A 20,913-nucleotide genomic window follows, 5' to 3' on the forward strand; every position below is an offset into this window, starting at 1 on the left:
GAGCTTACAGGACTCAGGGTACCTACTCCATAGGAGAAGGCAAGATGACATCCCTGACAATGCTTAAGATAAGAAGACCCAGGATGGGAAACCCTTCAGACTGTGTAAATGTACTGCGGACCTTGAAACTGGGGTCTGTGGCCCTGAGAAGGTAAAAGAATAGGTCTTTATTCTCAGAGGAACTGCCCATTTCAATGAAGTCATAATCCTTAAAATACTTTATTTGTAGTTAATAAATCAGAGCAGAGATAGCAGAAAGAGAAAAATACTGCCTTGGTACTAAGAGAGAAAGCCATCAGTCCAGCCTAGCCAATAGGTGAATAAATGAGCTCCCAGCAAACTTCCTAGGTGAAAGCCTGTGATGGGTTCCTCCTTAAACACACATATGAGAAGGAAGCATCGCAGGCTGAAAAAAACACCTAGACAGCCTCCGAATGGAGCCAGGTAAATAAATAACTGATTAGGCTTCATTAGGACAGTGTCAGCTTCCCTATGTGTCTATTATTGACCTTTCCAGAAGGGTACTGCCCCTGCCTTCTGCCTCTCTTCTCCTGAGAATTGATATTAACAGGCTGTGATGGTTGCTTTATCGGCAGCTTAGGCTACTGGATAGGTAATAAGAAAGTTAAAATGTAATGAGCTGACATCAACCTTGATTTTATTCTGTCTCCTTCATCCCTGGTACCCAGAGCCAAGAGAGCTGAAGGCTGTTTTGTGCCTTGGAGTTGGGGCTGAAACCGACCTCATTCTCCCTTAAGACCAGTGCCAAATTACAGCATGCCTACGTTTAGACTGATGTTAAAGCAAGTAAGTTTGAGGGTAGACCGAAGGAAAAACTTTCTGATGGTAAGTTGGTTGGCTTCAAGAATAGGTTATTCAAAAATGACGGTAGAAATTTTCTTTGCCTAAACTGGCCCAGAGTCTGGGAAATACTGAGATGGTCTCTGTAGGAGTCTACTATCTCATTGTTTTAAGCTTTTGAGAGAAGTTATTTGCCAGAGACTGGGGAGCTCCTCTGAGATCGAATGAGGGGAGGGTAAAGATTTAGCAGAAACTAGGGAGATTTCTGAATTCAACCACGGTTAGCCCTTTGATCAGAAAGAGGGGCAACTGATACCTCCAATAAAGACTGCAAAGTGTAGAGTCTAGTAAGTCTTGAGGAGAGTCTAGTAAGTTATGAGACAAGACTCTAAAGAGTGAAGTTGACCTGGGGCATGTCATAAAGAATCTTTCTTCCCAGCTTGTACTTTGCATTCCATATGATCTGTCTAAAACAAGAAACAAATACAACTTGAAAGGATAAAAAGATCACAAGGGGCATGATGGAGAAGAAGGCTGGGCAGAGGCAGGATGGCCAGGCTGGCTGGCTTACACATTTGAGCATCACTTACACATTTGACCAAGGCCCTCCCTGTGCAGACATCCAACCTACAGAGTTCCATTAGCAGCTAACTCCTTTAGAATGTATCTTTAGAGAAATCCTTGAATCCATGTATCCTAGAGATGGATTGGGGAAAAGACTCAGGAAAGTAAAGAACAAATGGTTTTTAGACTTGGGTTTGCATCCAAGTTCTGCTGTGTGATTTAGGGCAAACTGCTGGACCTATCTAAGCTTCATTAAAATAGAGATAACAAATAGGTGCTTCTTGGAGCTTTGGGAGGATAAAATGAGATCCTGTGTGTAAAGGGTACCTAACATTTAGTAACTGTTCAGGCAATGCCTTTTCATCTTCTCTTCCCCCTTTCTCCCAAAATGTAGGAGCTCCTGAAAAAACTCTTAGAGGTGTATGTGCAGGGGGTAAGGGCTGAGGGGCCACCCCAGGAGGGGAAATTGGTGGGAAATATCCAGTATAGCCTGCCATTCTGAAGGCTACTGGGGAAGCAGCCAGCTGCTCTGATGGGCCAGGCAGGGATGGTCCAGGCCAATCCTGTGATTTTCTCCCTAGGAGCAAGATCGATCCATTATTGATTTGCAATTGCAAATGCATCCTAGGAAGTCATTATGGAGGTATGTTGAAGAAGGAGAGGTGAGCAGAATGGAGGGGAGGGCAGCAAGGCAGAAAGCGGCCAGCCACAAGGGCTATGAAGATATTAGCACCACTTACAGGAATGAACTCCTTGGTGAGAACTCCATTTCTTTTCCCTGGAGCTGAGGGGAATCAGTGTAAGGAAGTTAGTTCAGCCTCATAAAATATTAAAAGAAATATGGAACCTGAACAGACAGTAAAAGGTTGTTCTGCAAGAAACATGACTAGATGAAGAAGGGGTAACCATCTGGCCATTCCCTGGGCAGCGCAACCTGTCTGGCTGGTTAACACCTCAGGGACCAATTGAGGTGGGTAGGATGAAGAAGATGGTTGCAAATCAGTCTTCATCTCAGGCCTGAAATGCCAAACAGGAGTCAGGGATGTATTAAATGAGATAAAATATCCACCAAACCTCAAGAGGTGCCATTCTGGAGTGGGGGTTGGAGGAATGTCTGTAAAGCACAGTGAGGAAAATACGATGAGGAGGAGGGAGAAAGGAGAAAAGAAAGCCAAGAGCACAAAGGAGAAAATAGGGAGCTGAAGTCTTGGCACCCTCACTTAGTAAAGATCACAGCAATTGCTGCAATACCAACCAGCCACAGATGTGATCTGTTACTTGGAGCATGGCAAGAAAGATTTAAATAAAAGATGAGATAGAACTTCCTGGGGCCGAGGCCTGTGAGATGCTGGAGGGGACTACAGTGAGAGAGAAGCTCTTTTTTTTGGCCTAATCTGAGAGGATAGGGGATGGGGATTTGTCTGCATGGACCTGGCCTATGGCGAGAAGGTTCAAGGGCTTAGCCTACAGGGCAGTTCCTGGCACTGAGAGAGCAAGACCAACCATGGGACTGCAGCTAGAACCATACGACACTTTAATGTATGGGTAACAATTCTGAGAGAGGGCTCATGAAATAGGGAAAATAAACGTTCTGCCCAAAGCTGCAGGGATTCACCCAACCCTCTGATCATAAAAGAAGTCATGGCATCAAAGAGAGTAGGTTTCAGAGGGCCTAGAGTAGGCAGAAGCCTATCTGCTACTTGGCTGCCTCTACAAGGGTAGCTGGCTAATGACGTGTCTGTCCTGCAGTGGGTGTCCTCTCCTATTTCTAAGAACAAGACCCTCCCAAGGCTAAAGCTTCTGGAAGGATGAGTCTCCAGGACCCTAGGACAGGTGTAAAATTGATCTTTCCATCCCATGTCTCTCTTCCTTGTTCTCTGCAGCTCCTGGCCTCATGACCCTCACTACTAAGCTACATATCTTCCTAAAGGACCTGGCTAGAAGGCCCTTGAAGGCAGAGAGAGGATAAGGGGTCACTTTGCTGCTATCGCCAGGGGATATACTTGAAGGGGAAGGAGTGAATGAATTCAGGAAACACTAAGATTCTGGCAAGAGACAGAATCTCTGAACTTTCTAATTTGTTTTCTGTAGGGGAAAACAAGAGACAAAGTTGATGAAATAGAGAGCAAGCTATTAGTCAGAAACTCAACCTGACCATCTTTATCTCCCATGGAACTACAACTAGAGGAAATGGATTCAACACTTTGAAACCAGAGAGATTCCAGCTAGAGGTGGCACCCAAGGAAGAATTTACCATTTGGAGAAGTAAATACTGGATTTGGTGAATGAGGGAAAAAGTAAAAAAAAAAAAAAGAAAAAGAAAAAATCTCTTTTCTAGAGAACTTATAAAGCAGAGGTTTTTCAAACTTTATTTTACCAATCAAGTTTAACAATGCCTTCCTCCAAAAGGCCTTCCTCAGAATCCCAATATCTAAACATATAATCATGGAGCTGGTCACGTGGAGCTTAGACTTCTGCCCTCTTGGCCTTCCTTAGACCACCACTGACCCCAGTCTTTCACTCTGCCCATCATCACCAAGCTGCTCCCCACCACTCCCACAGGATCCTATGACTCAAAGGAGCTCAGCTTGAAAATCCTGTTGTGAAATCTCTTTTCTGAGTCCCCTCTATCCAAACAATCTGGAAAAAGTACATGTCCAGGAAAGGACCACTTCTTTGATCTGTGTTGATGTTCTCGTTATTAGTGACATCAACCAGGATTTAATGGGCTCTTCCAGCCCTTAAGAATCCATGACACCTTTAGGCAAAGGCTTCCAGTCTGCAGATAGTCCCCCAACCTGGCCCAGAACTCACCTCCTTCTCCCCACAGATATTGCTGATAATGGAGCTGGAGGCCGGGCTGGAGGATGGTCCCAGGACAGCGACTACTCCCTTGGGGAGGATCTGACACACTGCAGCCAGCAGCAGGGGCAGAGCATGGAGAGCAGGAAAAGAAACAAGGCACTCATCAGGTGGGGTGTGGGATAACTGCCCTGCTTGGGCTTCAGCCTCTGAGTCCTCCAACTACACCAACTGCCACTCACTTTCCACCCTCTCCCACACTTCGAAACCCAGTGGCTCCCCTCCTCTGGACTACTGGGTTCCAGGACAGTTTTATTGGAATTTATGAATGGTATTAAACGAGTAAATGATCCAGTTTATGATAACATATGGCCACAACCAATGGAGTGTATAAGTTGTCTGGGCTGTCCCCGAAGGACACAGGCAAATGGAGGAGACATGAAGATTCCATCCTGCAGTGTTGAGAGCTCAGGCATGGCTGCTACAGGGGTTGAGGGCCCAGCTCTAAGAAAGGCTACCCAATGTGCAATCTGTTAGTCCCTCAAAATATAAAGAGGGTCTGGGGAGGAAGAGAAACAGACAAGCAGAGAGATGAAGAGAAGTGAGAGAAGAAAGCAGACATAGCTAAAGTTAAAGGGAGCAGGATAGCAGAAGAAGAAAGAGAAAATGAAAGGCAGAGATAGAGAGAGGCAGAAAGGGGTCTCACATCTCAAGGCCACCCTCCATTCACCTTGTCCTGAGCCTGGCACACTTACTTCCCTGAGTGTGTCAGGTGCTTTCTTGACCAACCAATAGGCTGCATGACCTTATGCCTCCCCAAGGGGTAGATGCCCTTCCCATCTCTACTGTAGACACTCATTCACCTGTCAAGGAGTACCTCAAGTGCTGCCTTCTCTTATTACCTTCCTGGATTCCCTCCCTAGGGCTCCCAAGGCTTGTCTGTCCCTCTGTATTAAGACACTTGTAAATGTGTCTATTTCATTTTGCTGTTAGGTGTCTTTCTCCTCTCATTAGATTTCAAACCCTGTAAGGACAGGAACTGAGCCATATTGTCTTCAAATTCCTACTTTTAATTTCCTCAGTGTCCATCACAATGTTTTTTAGCACTAGTAGATTCCTAGTTCATATTCACTGAGTGAATGAGTAGATGGATGGGACATGTAAATCAGAAGAGGAGGAGAGAACCTAAGAATTTAAAATGGTATAGACTGAGAAAGGAAAGACAGGAGATAAAGGAGAAAATAAACAGAGAACATGAGATAATTCTCAGAACACACACTGTAATATCAGAACAAGGGAACCACCCCTCAGAATACACACTGAGGTTTCCTGTCACACTACAAGACATCCTTCTCTGCAAAATTCAGAGCTTGATTCTGCACATATTTTCCTCCAACTCACATCAGAGTCAGGCAGAGCCATTTTTCAAGCCAGTAAACTGAGGTTAAGGGAGCAGGTCCTTGTTGAGTCAGCTGCAAAGCCACAACTGCAACCTGGATGCTCTTTCTCCTAGACTAGAGTCCTAACCATAGGCCACACAGCCAAACGATGGCCCCAGTGGGGCACAGGTGGTAGGGTGTAGCACCAGGGTTCAATTCCCAGCATCACATTTCACTATGTGAAGGACAGATCTGCAGGGTCTTCTCTCAGCCTACAGCTCAGGTAGGGATTCTGCAACATCGCAGATCTCAGCTAACCAAGGGGCTGGGGACAATGGTGCCTGAGGGGGACCCATCAGTACTAAGTGACAGAACCATCCCCAGTGGAATGACCAGGCTTTACATATGAAGAATCTTCTTCAACGTTCAAGATATTTCCATGTAAGTTATCTCATGTCATCTCAGCCAACTTAACTCTTATGCTTGCTAGATGCTCTAAGTTCATCAGCTATCAAATTCCTAGAGCAGCCAAAGAGGGTGGGTCTTAGTTCCTGATCTTACCAATTAGGAAATAGAATCCTAGAGATGTTCAGTGACTCTCCTAAAGTCATATGCCTAGTAAAGTTCAGAGCCAGCACTGGAGTTCAAGTCTGTTGACTCTATCCAGTGTTTATTCTGCAATCTCACAGCCACCTACTTTGTCTGTCCTACTCCTTGCAGCCACTTCTCCCATCTCTTCTTGATCTCTTATAGTTGTGGTTCCCACCCCATCTCGTTCTAGCGAATTTGCTTTCCCAAGGTCACCAATGACCTCTCTTTTTTCAGTATTTGATGATGCTGACTGCATTGTTTTTGATAATTTCACTATACCTTCTGATCCTAATTCTCATCCACTTCTCTGATCACTCTTTTTCACTTTCTTTATTGGCTCCTCTTCCTTTTCTTACCTGCTAAATTTAGATTGTCTATGTCTACTCTCCCTGGGCAATCTCACCCTTGCCTGTAGCCTCCACTCCTACCTCTGGACAGGTGATCCTATACTCTGACTTATGTCCTGAGTTGCAAAATCAAGTTCCAATCTGACACCTGCCAGATGTAACCACGAAGACTTCCCTCTGGTCTCACTCACTCAATATGTCCACAGCAGAGAGACAGAAAGCACAGTAATTTAGAGCATGGACTTTGAAGCAAGACTGTCTGGGTTTGAGTCTTGGCTTTGTCACTTACTGGCTGTGAGACACTGAGCAAGTTACTGAGCCTCTCTGGACCAGTATGCTTCCTTAACTCTAGAAACAGAATACTAACAGCGCCTCTCTCATGGTGTTGTTGCAAGAATTAAAGTGAGTTAGTTCATATAAAATGCTTAGAATGGTACTGACATGCTATGCAACTCTTATTATTGTGCCCACTATATCATATTTCATACATAATCTGACTTGATCTTCATACTTCTAGGAAGAAGATTCATTATTATCCTCATTTTACAGATTGGGAAACTGAGGCTCATAAAATTTCAGTAACTTGTTCAATATTATATAGATAATATGGTGGAGCTAGGCTTGAACTTGGAGATCTATTTGGCACCAAAGGCCAAGTTCTTAACCACTGTACTTCACTCCTCTTAGCTCCTCAAACTCAAAACCAGTCACCCTCGACTCTTCCTCACCTTCCCTCACTGAATTTATTCATTTGCTATACCAATGAGGGGCCAGGTTTTGACTTTTTTGCCCTGCCGTCCTCTCCTTCCCACTCCCACTGTCACTGTTCCAGGTCAGTCCCTTTTACTACCTACCTCCTTAAGGGTCTCTGTCTCAAGGATTCTTCATTTCCAATCTGTTCTCCAAACTATGAGGCACATTATAATCTTAAAACATAGATCTGTGTGCTCTGGCAAGGCAGAAAGCTTGTCATATTTATCTCTGCATCCTCCATACCCAAGGCAGGGCCTGGCTCAGAGTTATATGCTCAATTGATAGTTGCTGAACCACAATGAAGTCTGCTCAACACCTTCCATGTAAATTGGAAATAAACTAAATGTCTAGTCATAAGGGGATAGTTATCTAAAGTGTGGGTCATATATAGAGAGAGTATTATTACGGCATTTAAAATGCTTAAAAACAGTTTATAATAGGATTGCCATATGTGCCCTGCATTCTGTCTCTCACTTGCTGCTGATGTCCTGCCTTACTTCTCACCTGCCCTGCTGTTGCTCTGCAGAAATGCTTCGATTACATGAAGTCCTTCACCAGACTAGGCCAGTGTCCAGGGCACTGGCTCCTCATCTCACTTGGGCTTATGCCAAAGATGTAAAAGTTGGTGTAGATGCCTGAGCCTTAATGTTTCAAGGTTCAGACCTTTTAGCCAATGCTGCAGCCATTAACTATGGGGCCAAAGCATGCCAGTACAGTAGCACCACAACTGCTACTGTACTGGCATGCTTTGAGAAGGCTTTGAGAAGATTAGCAAAGGTGCTGATCCAGTAGAAATCAAGAGATGTGTGATGTTCACTGTTGATGCTATACTTGCTGAACTTAAGAAGCAGTATAAACTTGTGACAACCCCTTAAGAAATTGCTCAGTTTGCTAAGATTTCTGCAAATGGAGACAAAGAAATTGGCAACATTATTTCTGATGCAATGAAGAAGATTGGAAGCAAGGGTGTCATCACAGTAAAGAATAGAAAAACACTAAATGTTAAATTAGAAATTATTGAAAGCATGAAGTTTGATCAAGATTATATTTCTCTATACTTTATTAATACAACTAAAGGTTAGAAATGTGAATTCCAAGAAGTCTATGTTCTACTGAGTGAAAAGAAAATTGCTAGTGTCCAGTTCAGTGTACCTGCTCTTGAAATTGCTACTGCCCATCATAAGCCCTTGGTCATCCTTGCTAAAGATGTTAATGGAGAAGCTCTCATTTTGAATAAGCTAAAAGTTGGTCTTCCAGTTGTAGCAGTTAAAGTTCCAGGTTTTGATGACAGTAGAAAGAATCAGCTTAAAGACATGGCTATTGCTACTGCTGGTGAAGTGTTTGGAAAAGAAAGACTGACTCTAAATCTTGAATGTACTCAGCCTCAGACTTAGGAAAAGCTGGAGAGGTCATTGTGACCAATGCTCTTGATGATGCCATGCTCTTGAAAAGAAAAGGTGACAAGGCTCAAAGCAAAAAACGTATTCAAGAAACCCACTGAGCAGTTAGAAAATACAACTCGTGAATATAAAAAGGAAAAACTAAATGAACATCTGGCAAAACTCTCAGATGGAGTAACCGTGATAAAAGTTTGTGAGAGAAGTGATATTGAAGTGAATGAAAAGAAGGACAGGGTAAGAGATACCCTCAAAGCTACACGAGCTGCTACTGAAGGAGGCATCATCTGGGAGGAGGTTGTGCCCTGCTTTGGTGTATCCCAGCTTGGACTAATTAATGCCAGCTAATGAAGGTCAAAAATTGGTATAAAAATTATTAAGAAAACACTTAAAATTCTTGCAATGACCATTGCTAAGAATGCAGCTGTTGAGGGACTGTTGATAGTTGAGCAATACACAAAATTCCTCAGAAGATGGTTTTGATGCTATGTTTGGAGATTTTGTGTATATAGTGGAAAAAGGAATCATTGATCCAACTAAGGTTGTAAGAATTATTTTACTGGATGCTGCTGGAGTGGCGTATCTGTTGGCTAAAGCAGAAGTTGTAGTCACAAAAAATCCTAATAAGAGAAAGACCCTGGAATGGGTAGAATGGGAGGTGGCATGTTCTAATTCCTAGAATCATGCTTTATCATTATTAATGAGAACTGTCAGAGGAAGCTCTAATGGCAATGCTCCTCACCTATAACCTCAGAGAAGTCAGTTGAAAAAAAAAACTGAAGAAAAGACTGGATGATGTTTAAGGAGATCATTATAACAATTAGTTACTGGTTTCAGCTGACAATATATAATGGTTTACTGTTGTCATTGTCCATGCCTACAGATACTTTATTTTGCATCTTTGAATAAAAAGACATTCCTGATAACTAAGTGTAAGAGCCATGTACCAATGTACTGCTTTCAACTTAAACACTGAGGCATTTTTACCACTTTTTTGTTAAAATCAGGACTTTAGTGCTTGTCATCATCTGATGAGAAGTTGAGAAACAGCCTTTCTGTGGAGAGTAAGCGTAATGGTGTACAAAGGAAAGAAATATCTAATTATGCGACAACTTTTGTGTAATAAAAAATTTTGTCCAAATTTTTAAAAAGTATTAAAATATTTACTTAATAAAATTAAGAGAAAGAAGCAGGATATAAAATTAAACATATATCTATATGAAGGCTACAGCTAAGCGAATATGGAAAATAGTTATGCACTGAGAAATGATTGGAAGATGTTATAAAAGCCCACATTAGTTGAGTGCTAACTATACCCCATTCTTAGAACTTTATATGAACTGACTTATTTAATTCTCAAAACAACCTGATGAGATAGGTACTGTTACTGTCATCTTCATTTTGTGAAAAAATAAGACAGAAAAGTTAAAGGGCTGAGTCAGGATTTGAACACTCAAACTCTGAATCTAGGGTTAGTAGTTCCTTAACCATTGTACCATGCAGCCTTCACTAGTTAATAGTGATTAACTGGAATATTAATAGAGGTTACCTTGGCCAGCAGAACAGTGATTTTCTCCCATAATTTTCTTTACTTTCTATCATGAACATGTATTCCTTTTATAACACATGATTATAAAAAAATAAAATGCCATTATAAAAAAATTCTATGCTTGAAACTAATTTAAATAAATAAATTAAAAAAAAATTCTTCTGATGAGCAAGTAAAATCCAAATGGATCTGACCTCTTCCAGATCCTACCCTTCCAACGCTTTCTTCCAACTCCTCCTCCCACTTCACACCAGTTCACCTACAACACATTCCATCTTTTCCTACCTGAGTCTATTGCCAAATATTTCTTTCTGACTAGACCTGGGGTTCTTAATCTGCTGCCTGAGATCTGGGGGTAAAAGTTGGTGGTCTGTGAACATCTGGGGGAAAATAACATTATTTTCTCTAACTCCTAACTGAAATTTAGCATTCCCTTCAATTTTAGACATAGGCAAATCACTGTGTATTAATAGTACCTGTGACTTTGTCACTGACAGACATCACAATATTTTCATATAACATTATAGTGCTGTAGATATCTTGAAATATGATTTATATTCATAATTACTTCAAAACTACACTAGTAGTAAGAACTGATAGTAGGCTTGGCCATTTAATATATTAATAAAGAAGCATATAATTTAATATATCGCTATAAAAATATTTTAACTGCATTTCCATATTACTGTCTTCTCTGGTCATCCTTTTATTTTATTCATTTAAAAACACTTTTCTGAGAAGGAGGCCATTAGCATCCCCAGACTGCCATGGTCTAGGCCTGTTCTTGCCCTTCTGCCTGGCGTACTCCTACTGATCTTCGAGTGCCCAGCTCATATCTTGCCCCTAGGCAAGAAGACACCTCTCCATTGCTCTATTCACATCACACTGTGGCTCTGAGTCACCTCGGTGCTTGAGCTACCTAAGAGATGGTCAGCTTCCTTTCTCTCTGAATTCCTGGCTAGCTTCTGTTACAAGCTGGTTTATTATGTTAGGTTTCCTAAAATTAAATTCTTATAGAATATCACAATCCCTTATTTCCAACATCCGAATCCAAAAGGCTCTGAAACTGGATGGTTTTCATCAGTCATTTGGTGGCAAAATCTGATCTACAAAGATAGATGTGAAGCAATTTATAATATGTGAATATCTGAATATAAGCATGAACTTATTTGAGTATTGGGTTTTGCCTTAAGTCCCACCAGAGATGTTATTTAATGTATGTACATGCACCACATGACCGTTCCAAAAAATAGGAAGTTCGGGGTTCTAAAAACATCTGGCCTCCAGGGTTTGGTGAACCTGTGCCTTCTGTTCTAAATGTCCAGCTTCCTCTCCCTCACTGGATCAGAAACTCCTTGAGAGCAGGGGTCACACCTATTCAGTCTTGGCAAAAAGAATTGCTCAGTAGATGCTCACCTGAATTGAAGTGATCCAAAACGAGTCCAGTGAAACTGAATTATCATCTCTGCAGCAGCCGTGGCCTGGGGATTTCCTAGGATCTGGGAACTGCACTTTCATTCCCTATGAAGGATGCCTCATTCAGTAGAAATGGAAATCATTTATAAAGGACCTCCGGGACCCTGACCTGATTCTGGCTCTCTCTGTGAGAGCTCTGAGTAGCTTGTGTGAGGTATGAGAGGGGAGGAAGACGTACTTTATTTACCTCTGCCTCCCAGGGAGCTGGGGAGAAACCAGGAGACAAGAGTGACATTGCCATGGCAACAAAGTTTCCCAGCCAGCAGAGGAGTTGGAAAGCAACTGTCAGAGCAGCTGCTAGAATAAAAGACCACGATGGGGTATTATAAGAAGGGGAACTTCTTTCTCTCAAGATGTCAGCTCTGGCCTTTGTTCCAAGTCCCCTTAGAAACCTGGGCTGGACAGGAGGGACTCATGGGAACTTACTCCTTCTCTGAGTCTTCATAAGGAGGAAGAGGGTCCAGGGAGGTTAATCATAGGCCCTGTAGGAAAAAAGCAGCTCCCTGGGTGGAAACAAGGAAGCCTAGCCTCCTCATTCTCAGCAGGCCACTAGGTGAGTCACTCAGCTGCAATCTGAGCCCCTGTAGTAAACAAACATCAAGAGCTGACAGTTATATGGAGCAGAAAGGCTGGGAAAACTCAGAGTCCTTCCCATCAAAACACTTCATGCTGCTGAGGCTGGAAAGGTTCTCTCTTTGTGCCTGGTTATGCTGCACTCTGAGCACCAAGTGAAGCCTTGACTGTCCTGGAGCAAGGAAAACAATGGCTTCGATGGTGAAGAACCATATCTTTCCCTGTACTCAAGTCTGCAGGAGGGCATTTCATTCTCAACTATCCATGAGTGGACAATAGGCTGAATGAATTGGCCTTGCTGGCCTCTGAGCCATTAAGGGAATATGTGAGGGTGGTAATGACAGGTTGCTTCACCATCACATCCTAGGACATGACCAACAGCGTATCATTCAAAGCTCTAAACCTGGTCCCAAACCAGTCTACCACCAGTAATATCATTTATGGAGGTGGGAGGGGGGCGGCTTTCCCATGTGCAGGCACCAGGCTGGGCTAAGAGACAGGAATCCTTACATTCCCCCATGAGGGAGGGGTTACTATATTAATTGCACTACCACTATTAATATTAGATAATATCTACTGAGAGTTCATCCTACTGTTAGGCACTGCTCTAAGTCTTTTAAGTGTATCATCTCATAATGAGAACTCTCATTATTCCCATTTTACAGACAAGAAATCTGAGGCACAGACTGGCAGAGCCAGGATTAGGATCCTGGTGCATCTGACTTCAGCACCTGAGTTCTGACTGTTATTCTATACCTCTTTCCCACCTTGGCCCTCACCTATGCCCCCAATAAAACTTCCTGTTTTAGCCTTGTTCATCGTCATTGTGCCCCAAGGTACTCCATTTTTTTTACCTGCCTCAAGCCTTTGCTCATGATATTGTGTCTTCTGCATGAATGCCCTGTTCCCTTCTCCTCACCTATTCAGCCTTCCAAGGTCTAGCCTAAAGGCCTTACCTGACCACCTAGCTACACCTATGACCCAGTTCTTACCTTCCTCTGCCCTTGTCTGAGCCACTCACTGACAAACCCACAGCACATCTACTGAGATTTATGTCACTTTTTAGATGTGTGATTTTAACTGCCTCTTGGAAAAACCATCATCTCAGTTTTTCCATCTGTAAAATGAGGAGGTTAAGCCAAATGACTTCTAAGCACTGTAATTCAATGCATTTCTGAGTTCATATTTTGTGGACATTATGTGAGTAACTCAGAGAAAGGGAACAGAGAATGTTTGTTGAATGACTCATCACTATTCTTATGCCTTTCTCTTCTGGCTTCTCTCTTTTCCCTTATGCTGACTTAGATTCATTCTGTTGAACTGAAGGAAGAAAGCTGGCCCTCACCAGACACACAGCTCCGAATCATCAGTGGTCATGCTCATGGAGTCTACAAGAAGCTTGGGAACTTGTGTAGGAAGAGTGACCACGTAACGAAAACATGAAATGCCTTGCCCCAGTCCAGGCCCACTGAGGCCCAGATAACCAGTGCAGCACCTCTGCGTTTCCAGGGGAAACAGTGTGGATGGCTAGCAGCACCCTTGGTTTCACAGAGACAATCTGAGGCAGAGCTGAGGGGTGACAGGGTCTCTTCTTCTAGTTCCGTAGTAAATTAAATCTCAAATTAGCTTTGGAAGAGGCAGGGGATGTTTGGGTGATAAGGGGAAGAGCACTTAGTTAAGCTCTAATACATTAGCCAAAGGAGATGCACTAATCTATAGGAACAGAGGAGGAGAAGGCCTGTGAGAGCTCTCTGCACAAGAAAGGCTGAGATGAAGATAAGATATGGAACAGAAAGCCAAGGAGGGAAAGGCCAAGAGGGAGGGGTGATGACCTAATGGGTCTTGTTCATCTTACTTATTTCAGATCTGTGGGCTGTGTAGAAGGGGTTGGGAAGTCAGGTATCAGGAAGGCTGAGGCACTGATGGTGAAAGGACAGATGTGGAAGGAATCAGATGTGGTTTGAGGGATGGTCACTTTAAATAAACCCATTCTATGAAAATCTACATGAACCAGATAGAAGCAGGCGTGATTTTCTACTATACCTTCCCAGAGTCCAAGTTTGTTATTAATTAATGTCTCATGTGATACTTCTCATCTTTCGGCCTTACTTTCAACCATCAAATGAGGTTAAACTCTAGATTCCAGAATCTTTAGTTTCTTTACACTTTACATTCTTTGATTCTGAAATTGCCATTGCTCCCCTTGACTGTCACGCCCTCCCCAAGTATGGTTTATTAAGTGCGATTTGTGCAGAGCTTTTTGAAAGTCATCTATTACTAAAAGCAGGCACAACTGTATATTGTAAGATTGCCATTGCCCCAACTTATATCAGAGTCTTTACTTTGCATAACCAAGAATATCATCACTAGGATCTCTTTCATCCTTAAGCAGAGTCGCCAGTCACAGGGTGACAGGTATGAGGTTGGAGATGTTGTTCAGGGCTCCAGAGTCACTAAAATAGTTTAAGATAACAATGCAAATTACCTCTGGGCCACCAGATTAGGGAAGAAGCCCATGACATCAGGTAGTAGATGGCTTTGGATGGCTCACCATAACTTCCAAAGGCTCAAAGCTGTCAGATGTATCAAGCCCAGAAATTAGAAAGAGAAGGAGAATGTCCAATTACAAGGGATGCTCCACGAGGCATGCTGGCATTAAGAAAGGCCATTGAGAGGAACCCAGGAGATAAATGGTGCTGCCAGGTAAGGATGGGTGAACTTTGAAACATGGGAGAGGAGGAAATGATGGTAGGAGATGGGAGGGAGCTTGCTCCAAGGTGAAGGACAGAGAATAAAGCCAACAACAAAATCCATAGCTGCCACATACTGAATCCTTTTATGAGCACGGTGCTAAGTACCTCACTTATACTGTCTCATGTCATGTTCCTAATGACTATAGGAGGTGATATTACCACCCACAGTCACAGAGCTAGAAAATAGTAGAACCAGGATTTAAGCCAGGTCAGTCTGATTCTAAAATCCATGCTCTCACTCTTTATACCACACAGTTTCCCCAAAGCAGAGATCATAGAGCTGTAGTTCCTTCTTCATCCAGCCATCCTGTCTCCCTCCTATCTCCTCTCCCAACACTGCCGCTGAAGTCCAGTCCCTGCCCCACCAGCTTCAGCTAATTGTACTAACCCACCAGCCACCCTCTCCTTTACTTTGGGACAGAAAGAGCTGGGCTGGAACCTTTCTATGAACCATCTGAATGGTGTCTAAAATCCATTGTGGGGGAGCAGCTCTGGCTTCAGATGAAAGGCTTTTGGGATAAAAAGATTCAGAAGGCTTCTTTTCTAACAAATGTTAATCATGTCTTAAATGCATTGAGATATAAAAGCCGAACCAAGGGCCACTTGCTGATAATATATTTGGTGCCTAAAAGGGCATTAGAAACATGTCCCAAAGCTCTGCAATATGGAATAAAGATACCAGTTTCCTTTATTCCTCTGATTCATCTGGCTTAATATTTGAGATGTATTGACTACTGAGTCAGGCTGCATGGGTCATTGAAGAGAGAATATTTACATCTACTAATGACCCCCATCAGCAATGGACAATCTGTGCTCTCTGCTCTGCCAGGGAAGCCTGGAAGAATTAAAAAAAAAAAAAAAAAAAAAAGAAGGAGGAGCTGATTTTTCAAAGTATAGACTACAGAGCTATTTAGAAATCCAGAGCCTTGTCTGAGACCTGCCCTTCTGGTCAAATACTAGACTGTAAGGAGATTCACAAAAAGTCATTGATGATATTTCTGATTTCATTTGGAAAATCTTTAGAAACTTCAATTTTCCTTTCATTATACTAGAATTTAACCTCTATGATAACTAGGATTTCTATCTGTTCCCTGTTGAATCTCCATTGTCTAGAAGGGGCATAAGAGATCCTCACTAAATTTTATTGGCTGACCAAGTGAATAAATGAATGACTATTTCAGGTACCTGTTCCCTCAAGCCCTCTTCTGGAGGAGGAATCTGTGTTCATAGATGCTGCTGGCTTCAACAGCCCTGTTTTGTATGGTAAGCACCCACCCTCAGTCTCTAGGGATTGATACCTTCTCCAAGGATAGTTATTAAACCCTGGCCAATACCTGTGACTTGTGAGACCAGCTGCAGCAAGATGAGGTGGACCAATCAGTTTTTCTGCCTTGGAAATTTACATCAAGAGGCTCTGAGGGAAGCTGCCACTGAAGAGACTACAAGTTACCTGAGGGCAAGGACCATGTCTGTTTTGTTTTCTGCAACGTTCTCAAACATATCTTGAAATATGCTCCACAAAAGTTTCCTGAATAAATGAAAAAATCAGACCACCATGGCCATTATGGGTCAGGTGTATGATGAATAAACCAAACTAGCAGAGAGAGAAGAAATGGATCAGATACCATGAGAGCTTTAAAGCAACTGTGAGATAGAGAGAAGGCCGCTGCCTTCCTCCCTTCCCATCCTCTCTGGATATCCTACCTAATATGCTTGGGCCAAGGGGAAAATGTTTCTTCTCTTGCCATACTAATAGTCCAGATTAGAGCATTGCTGGATCCATACATAGAAGACCAGATGTCTGACATACATACTTGAGCAAGTTGTTCTTTTGCTTTGTTTTGTTTGTTTTTGCTGTTGAGTGTTGTTCAAGGTGGAAACAGGAGAAAAAGTGAAGAGATGGGAACTCCAAAGTATTAAAGAATAGATGCTATCATCTCTCTGGGCTGAGGGGTGCCTTCCTTTCCCTCTAAACTAGGACTGTTCATTTCCAGCTTAGCTACGAGCCCACTAACTTGGAAGTTCCTCCTGTAAAGTCATCAAAGTAATATCAGCAACACACCAGAGAATTCCAGGGAACGTGTAGTGGATTGAACACTGGACTTGCAGGGTCCAGAACTCTCTCAGCCATTGACTAGCTCTGTGGTTGGTCAAGTTATCTAATGTCTTTTAGACTTAGTTTCTTTTGTAAAGTGGACATAAAAACACTTAACTCTCTAATTGTTGGGAGGGGTAATGGTAGAAGGTACCAGGGGTAGCAGTAAATTCTAATGTGGATCCACCTCAGGAGTCCTGTAAGAATTAAAAGCAATCTCCAGAGCATAGTAGGGGCTCCATATGTGTGACTCTAGTGACCTGCTATGTCTGGTTGTAAAGTACTGCAACTCAAAGGGGATTTTCCTGTATTTTAAGTTGCTTAAATGTCACAACTTGCAAAATTTGCAGAGTAGATCCTAGTATTCCCATTTCACAGATGGAGAAACTGAGTTTAAATAGGATGTGATTTGTCTGAGGTTAATCACAGAGTGAGTAGCCAAGCTCCATCCCAAGACCCTGTTTCTTCCCACAATGCTGCCCTCAGCATAAGAAAGTGAGACAGGCAATCAGATGTACAACGACTAAGCTACCCCTTAGCTGGCCATATCTCTCATAATCACCCACAAGTTTTCATTTAATGATTTGTGTCCAGGAGGATGAAAGAATCAACATGAGGAAATGAGTGAATGGGTAAATGAATGAATGAATGAGTATCCCGTCTTTATTTTATTCTACCCATGATTCACAGCAAAGCCTGGGAATCTCATCCAGGATAAGCTCTATAGGACCTCCTAGTATGTAGTTCTCTCCCTCCCTTGGGAATGTCTATATCACAGTCCTGGTGATGGGTGCAGCTCACACTACTAGCCTCTTCTCTGACAGCAAGGAAAGAAGAGGGCAGCCCTGCCCATTCTACGTACTGGTTTCTGCAGTCTCATACTCGCTGTCTCTGAGAAGCTCAAAGATGTCGACTTCGACCTTGGCCTTGCCCAGCCTCTCAGGAGTGCGGTTGATGCGGTTCTTGGCCAGGGTGATGGAGAGCCGCTCCCCTCTGCTGCATTCCATGGGGTCATCCAAGATAGCAGCTGTGGGCAGGCAACCACATGGAGATAGTTGGTATCCTCTACCATTACCTCTCCTCCTTCTACAATTTCCCACTTCTGCCACCTTCCTCTTCCAAGTAGCTCCTTCACCCGCTCCCACCCAGCACTCCTCAGAGCTGTCCTTGAAGCAAGTTCCCTACATCCTAAGAGTCTTGGTTTGCAGCCAGGGGTAGCAGTGAAATCTAATGTGGATCCACCTCAGGAGTCCTGTAATGTCATGGCAGGCTACTGGGGGTCTATCTGTATGAGATCCCCAGGCCCAAGCATGGTGACACCCTTGGATATACATTACCATACACACACAGGTACATGTGTGCAAAGGAAGGGAGATAGTAGCTGCTCTTCAAAAATTGTACTTTTGGCATATGAAAAATTCTCCCTGAGGCAAGAAAAGGTTAAATGGAGGCCAGGTTTGAGCAAGAGAGCTGTGATATAAAGGAGCAGCTGTAGGATACTGCTGAATACTGGCTCTCCAGGCTCTGACACTGAAGAACCATGTCACCCAGTGAGCTATATTGTTTCTCTGAACTTTTTTCCTCACTGAACATTAGGAATAGTAAGACAACCTCACAGGCATGAGGATTCAAAAAGATAATATAGGTAAGTGGTACACGTTATAAATTTAATCTGTGTGAATTAATCAATATGAATGGCATCCACTTAATGGAGTGGTGTAGTACTAAAAACTGCCCAACTTCTGTAAGCAGTATTAAACATAAGTGTTATGGGATCAGAGACACCTGGGTTCAAATCCCAGCTCCACCCCATTTAAAAAGCTATGGGACTGCAGTTTCCTATTTGTAAAATGAGGAAAGAGCCTACTCCTTGGGCTATTGTGAAGATTACATGAATAGTATGTGTGGAGTGCTCAGCATAGTACCTGGTACACTGTAAACACTCAATAAATCTAACTACTGATATCATTCATTCTTTTGGTAGAAGAAATTACAAAATTAGAAATCTAGAGATATTCATAGAAGCATTATTCATAATAGCCAAAAAGTGGAAAAACCCAAACATATATCAACCGGTGAATGGATAAACAAAATGTAGCATATCCATACAATGGAATATTACTTGACAATAAAAAGAAATGAAGTACTGATACATGCCACAACATGAATATGCCTTGAAAACATTATGCTGAGTGAAAGAAGCCAGTCACAAAAGACTACATGTTGGATGATTCCATTTATATGAAATGTCCAGAATAGATACAGAAAGTAGATTAGTAGTTGCTTACTGGCAGTGGTGGTGGAATAAAGTAGAGGAGGTTGGGATTGTGGAGAAATGGAGAGTGACTGCTAATGCAGATAGTATTTCTGTTGGGGATGTTGAAAATGTTTTAAAATTGATTGTGGTGATGGATGCACAACTCCGTGAATACATTAAAAACCACTAAGTTGTATACCTTAAAAGAATGAATTGTGTAGTATATGAATTATATTTCAATAAAAAAAGAAATATCAAGCATATCTTTCAGAAGTTGAGGGCTCAGAAAAGCAATATGGGGAACCAAACCGAAAAGGTTTTACCAACATGTGGCCCTGGAATCTCTGCAGTTGGTGTGGGTAGAGATACTCAGGTTCCATGCTGTCTTTTCTGTATATTTTCCCCATAACTATTGTTACCCATTTTCTAAATCAAAACCGGGACAGAGAATATTACAAAGAATTTTCTTCTGATTTGTGGATTTATTTATATGCATAGGCTTATCAAACAATAAAAAATAGATTTCATTTACACAGGTTGGTCATATATTGGGCAACAGAGGTGCATCCCAAGACCTAGACAATAAAGACGGCTTTGTGAGTTAAGTAGCAAAGTTCACGCACACCAGATAGGATTAGCCACCTGCAAGAATGGTCAAAGAACTATAAGTGTATGTATGATAAGGGACACCTAAAACTTCCACCCTGACCTTAGGAAAGCAAGACCAGAATGAGATTGTTACTAAGGAAGCAGAAACTTAAACAATTACACTGTGTTGTCCCAGGAGGGAGACTTTGGAAATAGAATGTAAGTGGGGCAGCCTAGAGGAGTGATTTTCAAATGTGCTCCTTCAAGAAGCAGAGGGGGAGGTCACACTGGTGTCTCCAGCCATGCCAGCTTCAAGCAGCACAGCTCCACATCCATCAGTTTTAGCTAACAGGGTTCCACATAAGACTTGATGTGGAAAAAAATGTTTCATTGTTAAAAATATAATAGAAACCATTAGCTCAGCCCTAGAGCATAGAAGAGAGACATCTAAAATGTCAGGAATTGCCTATATTCTCAATGCTGTACTTTATATTCCCACGACTATTTTTATAACTGATAACTTGTACTTCTTAACCCCTTTTTCACTGTTCCTTCAACCCCTTACCCAGTTGGTAACCATTAGTTTGTTCTCTGTATCTATGAATTTGTTTCTATTTTGTTCATTTGTTTATTTTGTTTTTTAGGTTCCACACATAAGTAAAATGATATGGTATTTGTCTTTCTCTGTCTGACTTATTTCATTGGGCATAATACCTTCTAAGTCCATCCACATTGTCACAAATGCTAAGATTTCATACTTTTTATGGCTGAGTAATATTCCATTGTATATATGTATCACATCTTTATCCATTTGCCTATCAATGAACATTTAGTTTGTTCCATACCTTGACTACTGTAAATGATGCTACAATGAACACAGGGGGGTGTGTATCTTTTTGAATTAGTGTATTGGATTTCTTCAGGTAAATACCCAGAAGTAGAATTGCAGGGTCATATGGTAGTTCTATTTTTAATTTTCTGATGAACC

The 20,913-nt window shown here is 42.2% G+C and overlaps 1 protein-coding gene and 1 pseudogene across 1 annotated transcript in view; one reads left to right on the forward strand and one right to left on the reverse strand.

The window, feature by feature from the left end:
- Positions 1-20,913, reverse strand: part of GRIK4 (glutamate ionotropic receptor kainate type subunit 4) — a 451,038-nt gene that overhangs the window by 152,493 nt on the left and 277,632 nt on the right. Inside the window, exons 4-5 of the mRNA XM_011383591.2 lie at positions 17,943-18,107; positions 4,180-4,277 (exon numbers count right to left, since the gene is read on the reverse strand). Coding sequence (XP_011381893.1) covers positions 4,180-4,277; positions 17,943-18,107 — 263 coding nt within the window. The remainder of the gene's footprint in view (positions 1-4,179; positions 4,278-17,942; positions 18,108-20,913) is intronic.
- Positions 7,726-9,306, forward strand: LOC111733125 (annotated as a pseudogene).

The sequence above is a fragment of the Pteropus vampyrus genome, unplaced genomic scaffold, assembly GCF_000151845.1.
Source record: "Pteropus vampyrus isolate Shadow unplaced genomic scaffold, Pvam_2.0 Scaffold528, whole genome shotgun sequence".
In the NCBI taxonomy this organism is placed as follows: Eukaryota; Metazoa; Chordata; class Mammalia; order Chiroptera; family Pteropodidae; genus Pteropus; species Pteropus vampyrus.